Source organism: Salmo trutta, chromosome 7, assembly GCF_901001165.1.
Source record: "Salmo trutta chromosome 7, fSalTru1.1, whole genome shotgun sequence".
NCBI lineage: Eukaryota > Metazoa > Chordata > Actinopteri > Salmoniformes > Salmonidae > Salmo > Salmo trutta.
The window spans coordinates 38,874,348-38,890,171 of record NC_042963.1 but is presented as its reverse complement, the minus strand read 5'-3'; the positions used below and the strand labels follow the sequence as shown (position 1 = coordinate 38,890,171).

General features: G+C 42.7%; 1 protein-coding gene across 2 annotated transcripts in view; it reads left to right on the top strand.

Moving 5' to 3' along the window:
• The window catches only part of itpr2 (inositol 1,4,5-trisphosphate receptor, type 2), a 132,434-nt gene that overhangs the window by 13,651 nt on the left and 102,959 nt on the right, over nucleotides 1–15,824 (top strand). For both annotated transcript variants that reach the window (XM_029758792.1, XM_029758793.1), the window contains exons 2-15: nucleotides 2,458–2,528; nucleotides 2,944–3,062; nucleotides 3,696–3,782; nucleotides 4,759–4,917; nucleotides 7,607–7,705; nucleotides 9,090–9,173; nucleotides 9,470–9,616; nucleotides 10,030–10,125; nucleotides 11,632–11,685; nucleotides 13,533–13,684; nucleotides 14,042–14,141; nucleotides 14,351–14,511; nucleotides 14,986–15,127; nucleotides 15,625–15,783. In XM_029758792.1, coding sequence (XP_029614652.1) covers nucleotides 2,458–2,528; nucleotides 2,944–3,062; nucleotides 3,696–3,782; nucleotides 4,759–4,917; nucleotides 7,607–7,705; nucleotides 9,090–9,173; nucleotides 9,470–9,616; nucleotides 10,030–10,125; nucleotides 11,632–11,685; nucleotides 13,533–13,684; nucleotides 14,042–14,141; nucleotides 14,351–14,511; nucleotides 14,986–15,127; nucleotides 15,625–15,783 — 1,630 coding nt within the window. The remainder of the gene's footprint in view (nucleotides 1–2,457; nucleotides 2,529–2,943; nucleotides 3,063–3,695; nucleotides 3,783–4,758; nucleotides 4,918–7,606; nucleotides 7,706–9,089; nucleotides 9,174–9,469; nucleotides 9,617–10,029; nucleotides 10,126–11,631; nucleotides 11,686–13,532; nucleotides 13,685–14,041; nucleotides 14,142–14,350; nucleotides 14,512–14,985; nucleotides 15,128–15,624; nucleotides 15,784–15,824) is intronic.

Sequence of the window (15,824 nt, the reverse complement as noted above, 5' to 3'; positions counted from 1 at the left end):
ATTGCTGTTGCAGGCTGGTTGACTATACAATGACATTGACTATAAAATCCAGGCATGCAGTGTGGAGACAAGGCGGTTAATGTCAACCTATCAGCATTTAGGACTAATCAGCCACACACAGAAGCCAAGAGCATTTCCTGTGGCCCCACCAAGCCCTTTACAGAATTCACTGTATCCATTTCAACAAGACCAGGGCCTATATTCACTAAGGGCAATTCCATGGAAACAGAATTATGAGATTTTTCACTTTTAAAATGTGTGTCAAATAAAAACCAATGATTGCAAACTTAAACAAAACATACGACTCTATGCACAAGGACTACATTTAACAAATTCCACAGAAAATGTCACATTGTTTTACTTGAACAGTGCAGATGCAAATGCATTTTTGTAAAATGTTAATTAGAAATTGTAAAGTCGACCTTGTGCATAGAATTGTATGGTTTGTTTGACTTTGCAATAATAGTTTTTTGTTTGGCACATATTTTAAAGTGAAATATCTGAGTTTCAGCGTCATTCTGTTGCCGTGGAATTGCCCCTAAGAATCTGAGTATTAGTGCTGATATTAGTTTCGGTTTTTAGATGATAATAAGGTTACATGGATGGGTGTTTAGGTTTTTAGATAATAATAAGGTTACATGGATGGGTGTTTAGGTTTTTAGATGATGATGATGATGATAATAATAAGGTTACATGGATAGGTGTCAAACTGATACAAGATCACCACACATACTCTGAAAAGCTTTTTGAATACTGGCCCTGTTATCATTGTAAAACATACAGTGACCACCATCACAATCAGCGATTATATCTACACACTAATGAAATCTGGCAATGCTCTGAATTCAACATGACATCCAATGAGGATGATCACATACAATGCTTGCTGATCTGATTTCTTCCTTCTTACATGCTATGTTCTTAGTCTGGTTCTAGACTAGGTTGAAGATGACCAGGTTAGGACAAGCTAATCATTACATTATGAAGCTTGTGAAAATAAACAACGCATGGGACCAGCACCGTTGCTAACTAGCATCGCTGGTCCCGTTCCTAGAATTATTCCTCATTTATGCAAAGAGTTATATGATATTATAATCCTATTGTCTTCAACCTGGGTTCTAGACATCATCAACAACCCTGTCTGCCATGGAGAACCACTGTCTATTCTGGGAGAGGAAGGAGTATTGGATCATAGGAAACTGCAGAACATGCCTGCCATTGAGCTCTGTCATGGAGTTGAATTAATAGTTGGAAAGATGTGTGTTTATGTTCTCTCCCATATGAACTGTATAAATGGTGTGTGTATGATGTTGGGATGTTTTCTCCCATATGAACTGTATAAATGGTGTGTGTATGATGTTGGGATGTTCTCTCCCATATGAACTGTATAAATGGTGTGTGTATGATGTTGGGATGTTTTCTCCCATATGAACTGTATAAATGGTGTGTGTATGATGTTGGGATGTTCTGTCCCATATGAACTGTATAAATGGTGTGTGTGTGATGTTGGGATGTTCTCTCCCATATGAACTGTATAAATGGTGTGTGTATGATGTTGGGATGTTTTCTCCCATATGAACTGTATAAATGGTGTGTATATGATGTTGGGATGTTTTCTCCCATATGAACTGTATAAATGGTGTGTGTATGATGTTGGGATGTTTTCTCCCATATGAACTGTATAAATGGTGTGTGTATGATGTTGGGATGTTCTCTCCCATATGAACTGTATAAATGGTGTGTATATGATGTTGGGATGTTTTCTCCCATATGAACTGTATAAATGGTGTGTGTATGATGTTGGGATGTTTTCTCCCATATGAACTGTATAAATGGTGTGTGTATGATGTTGGGATGTTTTCTCCCATATGAACTGTATAAATGGTGTGTGTATGATGTTGGGATGTTTTCTCCCATATGAACTGTATAAATGGTGTGTGTATGATGTTGGGATGTTCTGTCCCATATGAACTGTATAAATGGTGTGTGTATGATGTTGGGATGTTCTGTCCCATATGAACTGTATAAATGGTGTGTGTATGATGTTGGGATGTTTTCTCCCATATGAACTGTATAAATGGTGTGTGTATGATGTTGGGATGTTTTCTCCCATATGAACTGTATAAATGGTGTGTGTATGATGTTGGGATGTTCTGTCCCATATGAACTGTATAAATGGTGTGTATGATGTTGGGATGTTTTCTCCCATATGAACTGTATAAATGGTGTGTGTATGATGTTGGGATGTTCTCTCCCATATGAACTGTATAAATGGTGTGTGTGTGTGTGATGTTGGGATGTTCTCTCCCATATGAACTGTATAAATGGTGTGTGTGTGATGTTGGGATGTTCTCTCCCATATGAACTGTATAAATGGTGTGTGTGTGATGTTGGGATGTTCTCTCCCATATGAACTGTATAAATGGTGTGTGTGATGTTGGGATGTTTTCTCCCCAGGCTTGTTGATGACAGGTGTGTGGTGCAGCCCGATGCAGGAGACCTGGCCAATCCGCCCAAAAAGTTCAGAGGTGAGTGGGAGGAGTCTGACCAGCTGCACAACCACATAGGTCACCTAGACTCAAGGGGCACGCTGCCGTTCAAATTAGTATGTATTAGTAAGCCTTTTGTGAATTAACACTTTTCTTTCCCCCTTACTAGTTCTGACTTTGCTGATAGCGACTTTATTGAGGAAATGTACTTACTAGGACTGAGCTATATGGTTGCCTCACCTAGCTGTTGTAAGATTAATACACTAACTGTAAGTCGCTCTGCATAGGATCGTCTGCTAAATTACTAATATATAAAAAATGTATGTTTGATTCATGTATGTATTCCTCTCACTCTCTAACACTCCTCCCTCCCTGTTTCTATTTCTTAATATCTTTCTACATTTCTTCCTCCGCATTTCTTTCTTCCTCTCCATATCTCTGTCTCTCTCTCCAGACTGCCTGTTCAAGGTGTGTCCGATGAACAGGTACTCAGCTCAGAAGCAGTTCTGGAAGGCCAAACAGGGCAAACAAGGCAACAACAACACACAAGAAGACCTATTCAAGAAGTTACAGGTATAACCTGTCTGCAAGTCCTAGTCTTCTTCATTCACAGTCCTGGGCAAGGCAACCATAGGGAGTGCAGGATTTTGATCCATCCTACCACTAACACAAACGATTCACCGAATTAAGGGCTTAATCATTACTTTAGTTAATTAGTCAAATCAAGTATTAGTGCAGGGCTGGAACAACAGCCTGCACACCCTGTAGGTCCCCAGGACCTGGAGCGAAAAGCACTGCTTTAAAGGGCCAATGAGCAATTGAAACAGAGCTATGGATGCAAGGACTGAACCTCCATGATATCAAAATGATCATTTTAACCATGTTTTGAGGCTATACAGTGCTTGTTTACATTTACTTTGTACAACAAACGTATTTTTTGTGTTCTGATTGGGTACGTCAGTTAAACTATGGCATTGAGGCATTTATAAGTTAAGATTCAATGGGTACATCCAAAAATGGATGTAGAAACTGCTGATTGCCCCTTTCTTTAAGCCAACCAAGATCAGTTTGAGCAAGCCGAGGCACAGAATCACTTATCTTGATCACATAAGTAGTCATTTGAAATGCAAGGTGTTTAGACCAGTGACTCTGCACAATATGACTGCAATGTAATCAGTCCCAAACATGTTTTTGTTCATGTCCCAGCATGCAGCAGAACTGGAACAGAAGCAGAATGAGACGGAGAATAAGAAGCTGCTGGGAGAGGTGGTAAAGTACAGTAACGTCATTCAGGTAAAAGTCAACTACAGACAACTCTTATCAGAGGCTGTATCTCTGTTTGTGCTGTGCCAGGAACCTTGTGTTTGTTTTCACTTGGTCACCAAGGCTGCCTTTCTGTTTGTAGTCTGGCCTCTAGTGCCTCACATTGCCTTGGTCACCAAGGCTGCCTTTCTGTTTGTAGTCTGGCCTCTAGTGTCTCACATTGCCTTGGTCACCAAGGCTGCCTTTCTGTTTGTAGTCTGGCCTCTAGTGCCTCACATTGCCTTGGTCACCAAGGCTGCCTTTCTGTTTGTAGTCTGGCCTCTAGTGCCTCACATTGCCTTGGTCACCAAGGCTGCCTTTCTGTTTGTAGTCTGGCCTCTAGTGCCTCACATTGCCATTGAGGCAATTTGTCAGCCTAAATGATGAATGGCACAGAGTAATTTAAGCTTGTATCCATTTTCAATATTCAATTTAGTGCAGGTTTGTTCTGTATGGTTTCCCAAGGTTTGTGGCCTCTAACTGTGGTTTAAACAGTTGTATTAAAATAAGTGTTTTGGTCAGGTCCAGTCTTTTGCTGTTAAATATAGCTTTTTTTCATGTTTTGATCTGTGTGCTTCTTTCATGCTAAAGCCAATATTTAAATTACCTGTCCTGAAATGGGAAATACATTTAAAAAAATAAATATACATATATATATAATTTGAGTAATGTTCTTATCCCGAGCGGAAGCTAAATTGAAAGGCTTTTGAGGTCAATTCCAAATAAAGTAAATTCTGAGCTCATAACGAATTGGTCTGATGATTTTGAATTGGTGAAATGAAATGATGAACTTGCCTTACATCTCACTTTAATAAAAAAAAAAAAGAGTACCAATTTCTTTCGGTAACTGTTTCCTAGCAATAAAGAAATGTGATCGTTTAAGATTGGAGTGTTGGGGTGGGATTCAAACCATGGACCTTGTGTAAGATGTGTCCTTGTGAATCGGCCCCATTTATTTTCCCCTCAGCTTCTGCATATAAAGAGTAACAAGTACTTGACGGTGAACAAGCGTCTGCCAGCGCTGCTGGAGAAGAACGCCATGCGTGTGTCTCTGGACCCAGCTGGTAATGAGGGCTCCTGGTTCTACATCCAGCCCTTCTGGAAACTCCGCAGCGAGGGGGATAACGTAGGTACCCCTGTTTAGTGCTGATCTTGGTTCAAGGCCGGCCTGTCTATATAATCCTATTAATTATTATCTGAAAGGCAAAACTGATCCTAGATCAGCACTTTTACTGAGCTGCTTTATGAAAAGGGGCCCTGACCTGACTCGCTACAGGCCAGTGCTTTGAATGTACCCTGTAAATGGGGCCAGGAGTTTTTCCCGAACATGTGACCTGACGATGAAAAACTCCTAGCCCTATTTACCATAGATATGTTATGGTAAACCAAACCTCATGATGAACCTCAGGATTGTTAACAATTATTTAAAGTTTTTAGGGGCCGTCTTAGTATTGAACATTTCCTATTTTAATTAAATTGGTATTATGTTCACGTAATGTCTAATCCTTCTGAAATGACTTGATTGGTTTTCTCCTTTCCTTTTGCTTTAGCATCCTATGGTGGAAGGTATTCTTCTTGTTTGTAGTGCATGGTGTGTGTGTGTGTGTGTTAGGCCATGAGACTTGCTGTGAAAGCATGTTAGCACTAGCCTTGCATGTAGACATTGAGCATTGAAAAATGTAAGTACGTGAGTGCATTTCCGCTAGTCTTCTACAATTTGCAATTTTTTCCCTTAAAGGGCCATTCCATCACTTTTCAACCTCATATTCATAATCTCCGTACCATACCAGTGTCTACATATGCGAAAACGTCGCTTTTCTATGTTCTGTGGTTAAAAAGATGACATCACATAGTGATTTTTCTGAACCTGCAGTTTCTTGCCCAAGGGAGGGTATTTTCTTGCTCCCCACGTCACCGGGAATATCATAGTGTATTTTTATGTTTGAACTTTTGTCATCATGTAGAACTTTTTATTTTTTTCTACAAAACGTAGAAATGTGCAGTTTTCCATGACACTCTTATTGTGCTGGAGATAATGAAAATTAGGTTGAAAAGTGGTGGAGTTGCCCTTTAACTGTTATTGACTAACATTATCTGGAAGTTTTAGATTACAGCAATGCTATAGATAGATTGATACACTACATGACCAAAAGTATGTGGACACCTGCTCGTAGAACATCTCATTCCAAATTGATGTGCGTTCTCTAACAGCCTCCACTCTTCTAGGAAGGCTTTCCACTAGTTGTTGGAACATTGCTGCAGGGACTTGCTTCCATTCAGCCACAAGAGCATTAGTGAGGTCAGGCACTGATGTTGGGTGATTAGGTCTGGCTCGCAGTCGGCGTTCCAATTCATCCCAATTAATCGGGGTTGAGGTCAGGGCTCTGTACAGGCCAGTCTAGTTCTTCCACACCGATATCGTCAAACCATTTCTGTATGGACCTCACTTTGTGCACGGGGGCATTGTCATGCTGAAACAGGAAAGGGCCTTCCCCAAACTGTTGGCAAAAAGTTGGAGGAACAGAATCATCTAGAATGTCGTTGTATGCTGTAGTGTTAAGATTTCCCTTCACTGGAACTAATGGGCCTAGTCCGAACCATGAAAAACAGCCCCAGACCATGCATTTGGGCAGGTAGCGTTCTTCTGGCGTCCTCCAAACCAAGATTTGTCTGTCAGACTGGCAGATGGTGAAACATGATTCATCAGTCCAGAGAACGCGTTTCCACTGCTCCAGAGTCCAATGGCAGCAAGCTTTACACCACTCCAGCTGATACTTGGCATTGTTCATGGTGATCTTAGGCTTGTGTGCGGATGCTCGGCCATGGAAACCTATTTTATTAAGCTCCAGAGGAGCAGCTATTATGCTGACGTTTATTATGCTGACGTTGCTTCGAGGCAGTTTGGAACTTGGTAGTGAGTGTTGCAACCAAGGGCAGGCCATTTTTATGCACTGTGTGCTTCATCACTGGGTGGTCCCGTTCTGTAAGCTTGTGTGGCCTACAACTTTTCGGCCGAGCCAGTGTTGCTCCTAGACGTTTCCACTTCACAATAACAACACTTACATTTGACCGGGGCAGCTCTAGCGGGGCAGAAATGTGATGAACTGACTTGTTTGAGCTCTTCAATAAGGCCATTCTACTGCCAATGTTTGTCTATGGAGATTGCATGGCTGTGCTAAATTTTGTATACAGCTGTCAGCAATGGGTGTGGTTGAAATAGCCGAATCCACAAATTTGAAGGGGTGTCAACATACTTTTGTATGTAAAGTGTAGATAGATGCTACGTCATTATTGGAAAGGGGAGCCTTTAAGTACAATTCTTCTCCTGACCATTTTTGTCAATTTACATTCTGTTTATTGCGATATGTGTTTTGAATGTAGAGTACAGTTTGAATGGAGATATTTGAGACTTTGGTGCACACAGGACAGTATACTGCATTCAGCGTTTCACGCTACCACACACATGGCTGGATGAATGAATGTCTATACACTGTAAACCCCTACATGCTTCACTTCCTTAATTTGACCATGGTTTGTGATCATCTGCTATTGGAAATGATACACAGAATAAGACCACTCACTCTATTTGCATTGTTGTGGGGAATGCTTATCTCTAGATGGATAGTTGCCCTTTGCATGGGACAAGTTGTGACTGTGGACCTTTGCTGTTTGAAGTGTGTCTCATACCTCTGTCCCATTGTCCTGTGATAGGTCCCATAGACATCTGCCTCATTTGTATCTATTTTCTACTCTCACTCTACTCTACTTGTAATCATGTGTGTGCTAGTGTCTGAGCTGCTGTGGTTGGTCCCTAGGTGGTGGTGGGAGACAAGGTGGTCCTGATGCCCGTGAACGCAGGGCAGCCTCTCCACGCCAGCAACATTGAGCTGCTAGACAACCCCGGCTGCAAGGAGGTAAGAGCCATGAAACAATTTGATTAGAGCACTTACGATTTAAAAATGTATTGTATGCATGGAAAACCGGTGCAGAAGGATGATGGCCATGTTGTGTCTGTCCCAGCCTGCCATCTCCAACAATTCCTGCATTGTCGCATATTTTTAATTTTTTTGTGGTATCCAATTGGTAGTTACAGTCTTGTCTCATCACTCCCGTACGGACTTGGGAGAGGCGAAGGTCGCGAGCCGTGGGTCCTCCGAAACCCAACCGAGCCGCAGTGCTTCTTGACACAATGCCCACTTAACCCGGAAGCCAGCCGCACCAATGTGTCAGAGGAAACACCGTACACCTGGCGACCGTGTCAGCGTGCACTGCGCCCGGCCCGCCACAGGAGCGCGATGGGACAAGGACATCCCTGCCGGGCCAAACCCTCCCCTAACCTGGACGACGCTGGGCCAATTGTGCGCCGCCCCATTGGTCTCCCGGTCGCGGCCGGCTGAGACCGAGCCTGGACTCGAACCCAGAATCTCAAGTGGCACAGCTAGCACTGCGATGCAGTGCCTTAGACCACTGCGCCACTCGGAAGGTCCCGTTGTCGCATATTTGAAGACTCCCAAAAAGCTGCTGGTCAGCACGTTTGTCTTTTTAAGTGCATAGAACTCATAAGATGCGAGTGGCAGTGGTTCGAATCCAGGTGGCGGTTCGAATCCAGGCAGGTTTTTGTTTAGGCATGTCTTTATTTTCTATCCTTATCCTAACCCTTACCTTACCTACTTGCTAGTATGCCTGAACCTACTGTAAACTTACCCTAACCACTTGCTAGCATGCCGTAGCCTAACCTTATCCTAACCCTTAACCTTTAACCATAACGACTTGCTAACGCACCCATATCATAACATGCGTTTGGAAACCTACCAGGTTGCAGTAGGTATTGAGAACCTTAAGAATCTTGTCTAGTGGTAGCGCAGCAGACTACAGTCCATACGTCGTCCGGGGTTACCGTGTAGCTCAGTTGGTAGAGCATGGTGTTCGCAACATGTTTGCAACGCCAGGGTTGTGGGTTCGATTCCCACGGGGGACCAGTATGGAGAAAACATTTATGAAATGTATGCATTCACTACTGTAAGTCGCTCTGGATAAGAGCGTCTGCTAAATGACTAAAATGTAAAAAATGTTACAAATGCCACCTCTGACCCTACTCTGTCTCTCTCTATCGGTCTCCCTCTCTACCTTCCGACTATCGCTGTCCATAAAAATAGTCCCTTCATGGTTGCAGAACCGGCATTATTGCAGGAATGGTAAACCAGCAGCTATCTTAGGCTCTGAAAAGACGTGTATAATTCAGGCATAGTCATGACAGTCCGTTGGTCTTCTCTGCTCCTCTCCTTGGTTTTTCTACAGGTGAACGCTGTGAACTGCAACACCAGCTGGAAGGTCACTCTGTTCATGAAGTTCAGTGACTACAGAGAGGACGTCCTCAAAGGAGTCAGTGTTTTTATCTTACCTCTTCTACATGCTGTCCGCCTAATGTCCTTCAGTGCAGACAGAGTGTTGTATGCAAATGTTGTTGATAGGTTTTAGCTGAAATAATTAATGCTTTCACATCCACATTTTAAAGTACAATTTTTTTGATGCTTTACAAATAGTTATTATGGCATCATGATTTATAATACTTAAATTATAAGAATTTATGCTCAGTTGATAACTAAAGTCAAGTGTTACTTTAAAGTATTTATTTTGTTTCTTAGCCCAAACAGCTAAACCATGTTGTCGTCTCGCAGGGTGATGTGGTGCGTCTGTTCCACGCCGAACAAGAGAAGTTCTTGACATGTGACGAATACAGGAATCAGCAGCACATCTTCCTCAGGACCACCCTGAGACAGTCTGCCACCTCTGCCACCAGCTCCAAAGCACTCTGGGAAATAGAGGTACCTACTGCACTATTTGCCTACTGCAATGGTTCCATCCCAATTCTCCCAGTGTGCACCCGTGCACTCCTCCCCACACATGTATTGGTGTGGGTTAGTTTCCACCATATTTCTTACACCAGTCCTTTGCCTTTAATTTGAACAAAGTCAAGTGAACAAGTGTATACTTAGAACAGAGAATTGAGACGGAGCTAGAAGCACTTTCTCTGCTCAGATTTTAGCTCCTGATTTTGTAGGACGAGTGGAAAAACCTGTTTTTGATTAGGAAATTCCCCAGAGGGAGATTAAACAAGTGTCTTCCTCGTAAACAAATGCATTACCTCATACTATGATGTTATTAATGGCGCTGAGTGATGTTGAGGACTCTTTCTTTGTTGATCAGTGCGTTTTAAATATGTTTCTCTCTATGGCAGGTGGTGCACTACGACCCCTGCAGAGGGGGTGCCGGCCAGTGGAACAGCCTGTTTCGCTTCAAACACCTGGCCACTGGGAACTACCTGGCTGCAGAGGTAGGCTGTTACTTTCTCCCCTCTTCTCTCTCTTTGACTGTGTGTCAAATGGATATCGTGGTTATCGGTTATCTTTTCATTGTCTTTTGACTCTGCTGCTCAATTTGAATACTGTTCATTTAAATACTCTATTCATGAATGACTAATCTTGTACAGTAATACAGGATGTTGTTCACTTTCATTGCTTTTTTCATTTCCAAAAACCCACAATATAATACATTCCATGTAAGATAATACTTATCTTATCACATGATGGAAAATGTTTTACTAAATATGTGAAATTCCCAATGCTACCAAGTCATGTTTGAGTGTTTTCTGACTTGACTGATTGCCAGTGTGTGGGTGTTTTCCACTCCGGTTAACATCCTGCCACTGTTGGTTAATACCTACTTTACATAAAACTGAGAGAAATGCCAACAGACCACAATGCAGCTTTCTGTGTAGACTACTGTCTCTGTGTTGTCTCTTATGTCAGTCCTCCCTCTGTGGTCAGGCTGTAAGGGTGCTGGTCTAGAATCAGGTCCTCCCTGTCCATATAATCATATTAATTATGATCTAAAATTAAACACTGATCCTATATCAGCAATCCGCTCTGAGATTCTTTGAATACTGTGTGCTTTAGCTAACTCTACTGATTACTCATGTATGGCATGAAAACTCTCGTCCGAGGAGTTGGGATTTGGCTAGGCCTCTAGCTACAGACTGTTTCTGCACATTATACATCTACGATCAGGCTTGTAGTGAGCAGATGTTGATGTTCCAGACGTGCTGCAGATGGCAGTGTTCCCATTTTTATGGCCTAGTGATGGGTGTTCCGAGTCTTTATGGTGAACCACATAGATAGGCTACGTTCACCTCAAATGAGCCGTTCATTTGGTTCCTAAACGGCTCATTGTTCAGTAGCGCTTAGGAAAAAAACGGACAAATTTCACATTTCCTACCATTATGTCAGAATGTGAAATGGGAGTTCAAATACATTTTACCTGACGAAATTAGATTACTGCGAAATCACTGCACAATTGAGCGTGGACTATATTGTGGCTCTCTCCCCACTACCTATTGTTCCTGCAGTGAAAAATGACTATCTTCAGAGAATGTTTTTAATCACTTATCTATAATCGTTGAGCTCAAAAGCAGGATGCCAATCAAGGAGCGACATGAACAGCTCTTTCACAGATGCGATTCGGTTCCCTAAGTTCATAAAAACTATCTGTTCAAAAAGAGCTATTCGTTCGCAAACGACCCATCACCATTATGGCCCTCTCTCTCTAATCTCCTTCATTGTGCTGTACAGGTGCAGCACTGCAAGGAGAATTTCCCGAAGGAGATAATAAAGTTAATCAAATCTGTCAACTTAATCACAATCAACAGACGGTTAATCTAGAATAGTTTCTCAGACAATATTGGGAAGAGTGTGGGGTCTGAATAGTTGTCTGTGAGGAAATTGTTACCGTTGAAGTTGATGAAGAAAGTGATTGACTGACTGACTTTCTTTTCTTTCTATAGATTAACCCTGATTTTCGGGATGAAAGTGTGGATTCTAAAGCAGAGGTGAATCAGGTTAGTGAAACACTCTTCTGGTTTTCATATTCCTGTCTAATGGACCTTAGTCTGGACCTCATTTCCACTGATTTCAACCACATGGTATATCTATGAGTATTCTGTTATGTGTGGTGTTTAACAATGCATGACCATGGTCTCTTAGATGAGATTTTACAAACAGTACTGCATAAAGGGTAGATCAAAAGCTTAGGGAACTGTGCATCCTCTGTGTTTCTGCTAAGAGAGCAACTTTGTGGGTGTGTTTCTCTGCAGTGATAGAGGAAGTGTACCTGTCAAACCCTGGGCCTCCTGCTGGGCCCTCTGTTCTCTCACACCACCTCAAACTCCTATTATGCAATACCTTTTCCTCTCTTACACTCACTAGCAAGAACAGACGCATCCGCTCACATGCAAACTCTCTTTCTTCCATTCTTTCCTCTCTCTCTCTTTATCTTTCTCTCTCTCACACATGCACACGCACCCATACTCACAACATACACAACCAGGGGTTGGAACCAAAATTATTTTCCAATCGTTTCGTTCTGAACAGAACCACTTTTTTTTTACGTTCTACAGTTCCGAGCAGAAAAAAAAGTATTGGTTTATATCATTCCTTTTTTCACCTTTTTTTTGCTCATTAAATTAATTCACCAATCAGTGTGGATAGAGCAGGCAAGCTAGTTATTTACAGGCGTGATGGACAGACAAGTGTAGCCTATGGCACAAGATGCTACTGAAGCTTTGCAGGTGGGGAGAGAGCCAGAGAGGGTTGAAGAGGAGGCTTGAAGCGCTGGCCATCTTGTTATGACATGCATTATATAATTATGTCCACAGAATTCTACCTAGGAGGAGCGGCTTCTATGGAGGGACTTTTAAATGGCCTTTGAGCTAGCTAGCTATTTTTGTAGTTAAGTGAAACTGATAACTAGGCCTATAGTATCCTTAACTAGCATTGAAGAAATGTATCCATTCTTCTCTATCTTCTGAATTACGCTTGTAATGTCAGTACAGTAGCCTATGCTACGAAGGGGGAAGGGGCAGGTTGCCTAAACATGAGCACACACATGGCAAAGATCTTTAAAGATCTTTAACTTGCAGGCAGACACTGGAATATGTTTCTGAGTGACAGAGTGAGGACTTTGCATACGCGCTTTGTTGTTATTTTGTGGGACTAGAAAATAATGCCTGGAATGTTATTAACCGGTACCCACGCGTTTAAACTAACAGTTCTGTTCTGGTATAGTATGGATCACTTTAATTCCAGGTTCCATTTCGGTTCCTTAAAAATGTCATTATTTTCCAGTTTTCTGTTCTTGTCCAACCGCTGTACACAATGTAGACAATGTACAAACTCTATTTCAATACAGATTTTCCTCCTCTTGCCGACCTTCTGCATTGGTATTCTGCCTCCGCTCACACAAGAACACAAACTCGTCTCAGACACTCAGTGGGCCCCTTATATAACGTCTGAGTGTGGGGGTGCTCTTTGAGAGAGCGAGATAGAGGAGGGCAGACAGACGTGCTGTCTGCTCTGCTGTTCTGTACTGCTGGATGGTGTGAGTCACCCAGAGGAGGTGATAAGGCACAGGGGTGGCTCAGAGGAGCTCTTTCCCATTGACATGCATAGAGCACTGCAGTGGTTAACCCTCCCAAGACTGGCCTATTATCTGTCTACAGCATCCACACAGTGCAATCCAAACCTCATCCACTATCTCATTGTAATAACATAAGCTGCCATGTCATTATATATATATTTTTTACAGAGCTTTGAATCTGTGGCACAGGTGTATTGATATTAGCATTGAGAATGCTTTAGTTGCAAGAACTTTGGTATCCATCTTTGTGTGTCTGCTGTCTGTCTGCAGACGGAGACAGATACAGCGTACTCCAAGAGGAAGCGTCAGGCTGCAGAGAAGATCGCCTGCACCCTGGTGTCTGTGCCCCATGGCAACGACATCGCCTCTCTGTTTGAGCTGGACGCCACCACGCTGCAGATGGCTGACTGTCTGGTGCCCAGGTCAGAGAATGGCCCCTAAAACACATTTTAAAATATCTAAAACACTGAAAACATTTAAAGGACTCTTGGAAGAGATCTCGAATACATCCTAAGAAACAATATACACACTCAAAACTAGTGCAAAGAGATGTGGGTTAGAACTAGGTTGAATATTTTCCTATTGAAAACTTCAACTCCGTACAGCGTCCCACAGTTCATTCTTCATTTGATTGACAGGATTTCTCTCTAGAGAAACGGAGCATTGAGCTCACAAAAAAACCCAACTAAATTGAATTCAAGTAATTGAACCGATGAAATTTCAGTTAATCGCTCAGCACTACTCAAAACACACTTCAAACACACTGTGCCTTCCCTCAGGAACTCGTACGTACGGCTGAGACACCTATGTACCAACACCTGGGTGAGCAGCACCAACTTCCCCATCGACGCTGAGGAGGAGCGCCCCGTCATGCTCAAGGTCGAATACTACACCCCTGCTGTTTAAGTTCCACTTAAAATGTTGTGCTTATCACAATGTAGTCAACCTTTTTCCCCAAACCTTTTCAACATTGTAAGTTCCTATTAGACATAGGGTTGATTCTGGTGTTTGGAGGGATTGTTGTTGAGTCTATAGGCCTACAGTACACATGAGTAGTTCATTTCATACTGAATTCCCTCGACCCACAGATTGGCACGTGCCCTACAAAGGAGGACAAGGAGGCATTTGCTATTGTCTCTGTACCCCTGTTTGAGGTCCGAGACCTGGACTTTGCCAACGATGCCAACAAGGTCCTGGAGTCGACCGTGAAGAAGCTGCAGTATGGCAACATTGCTCAGAACGAGAGGAGGTACAGCACAGTCCTGCTGACACAACCAAGACATCCTGGCTGTGTCTGGAAATGTTGCTTGCCAGCAAATCCTTGCTTCCTCCTTACTTGTTTTTTAAATTCCTTGCTCCTCTCAAAGCGCATTTGAGGTGGTCGAGGGAACCAAATCGAGGAAACGAGGACAGAGAAGGCAAGGATTTGACGGCCAGTAACATTGTTAGACAGTGCAGTGCAAGTGAAAAGCTCCTGTGTAGTATACAACGTGATGGAGTCCGTATCGGAGCTACAGTATGTCCCCTAGTGACACAGCCAACAGGGTTACACTGTTTATTTGGTGCAATACTATGTAATTCAATCTGTTTTCAATTAGTATTTTTATTGCATGTATTCATTTCCTCATTCTCTGTGGAATCTCTATGTCCGCAATAACTGTCTCTCAGACAGATGTGTTCTGTGTAATTAACTAATGTTCTTTTTGCGGCCCGTGTTTCCCAGGTTTGTGACCAAGCTGTTGGAGGACCTGATCTTCTTTGTGTGCGAGGTCCCCAACAACGGTCAGGACGTGCTGTCTGTGGTCATCTCCAACCCCAACAGGGAAAGGCAGAAACTAATGAGGGAACAGAACATTCTAGCCCAGGTCAGCTCACTCATACACACACTCTCCCAGAATATCACCTAAAGGAGTATCCCCTAGATTTGGTCTTGAGTCTGGTTCTGCATTGGGTAATGGGTAATGATGATAAAGAGAAGCTTTTTGTATCTCACAAACACTGTTAAATTGAGCTACAAGTGTGCAGATTTATTTTGACTTCATAGATGTATTGGCTAACGCAGAAGCAGACTGGCACCCAAGCTAGAATGTGAATTCCACTGTCTCCTTCCAATGGCCATTACACTGTGACTTATTAGAGTGCAGAAAGCAGGCTCCCTCTGATCACAGTAATTGAAGGTATTAATAATTCAAGTAAATTCTGCCTAAGGCTGTGCTAATAGCATTGTCATAGCATTGCTAGTGGTAATGATGCTGGCAGTGGTAATTACTGTGGGATGATACGGACAACAAAATAATCAGAATCATCAAGTCATTTTGTCTGTCTCTGATCTCTTCTCTCTTCTGCTGTCTGCTTTCTCTAGATTTTTGGTATTCTGAAGGCTCCATTCACGGACCAGGGGGAGGGTCCCATGCTGAAGCTGGAGGACTTGGGGGACCAGCGCTACGCTCCCTTTAAGTACATGCTGCAGCTGTGCTACCGGGTGCTGCGCCACTCCCAACAGGACTACCGCAAGAACCAGGCTAGTAGCACTGTAGCTTTGTCCAACTCGCAACCCTGACT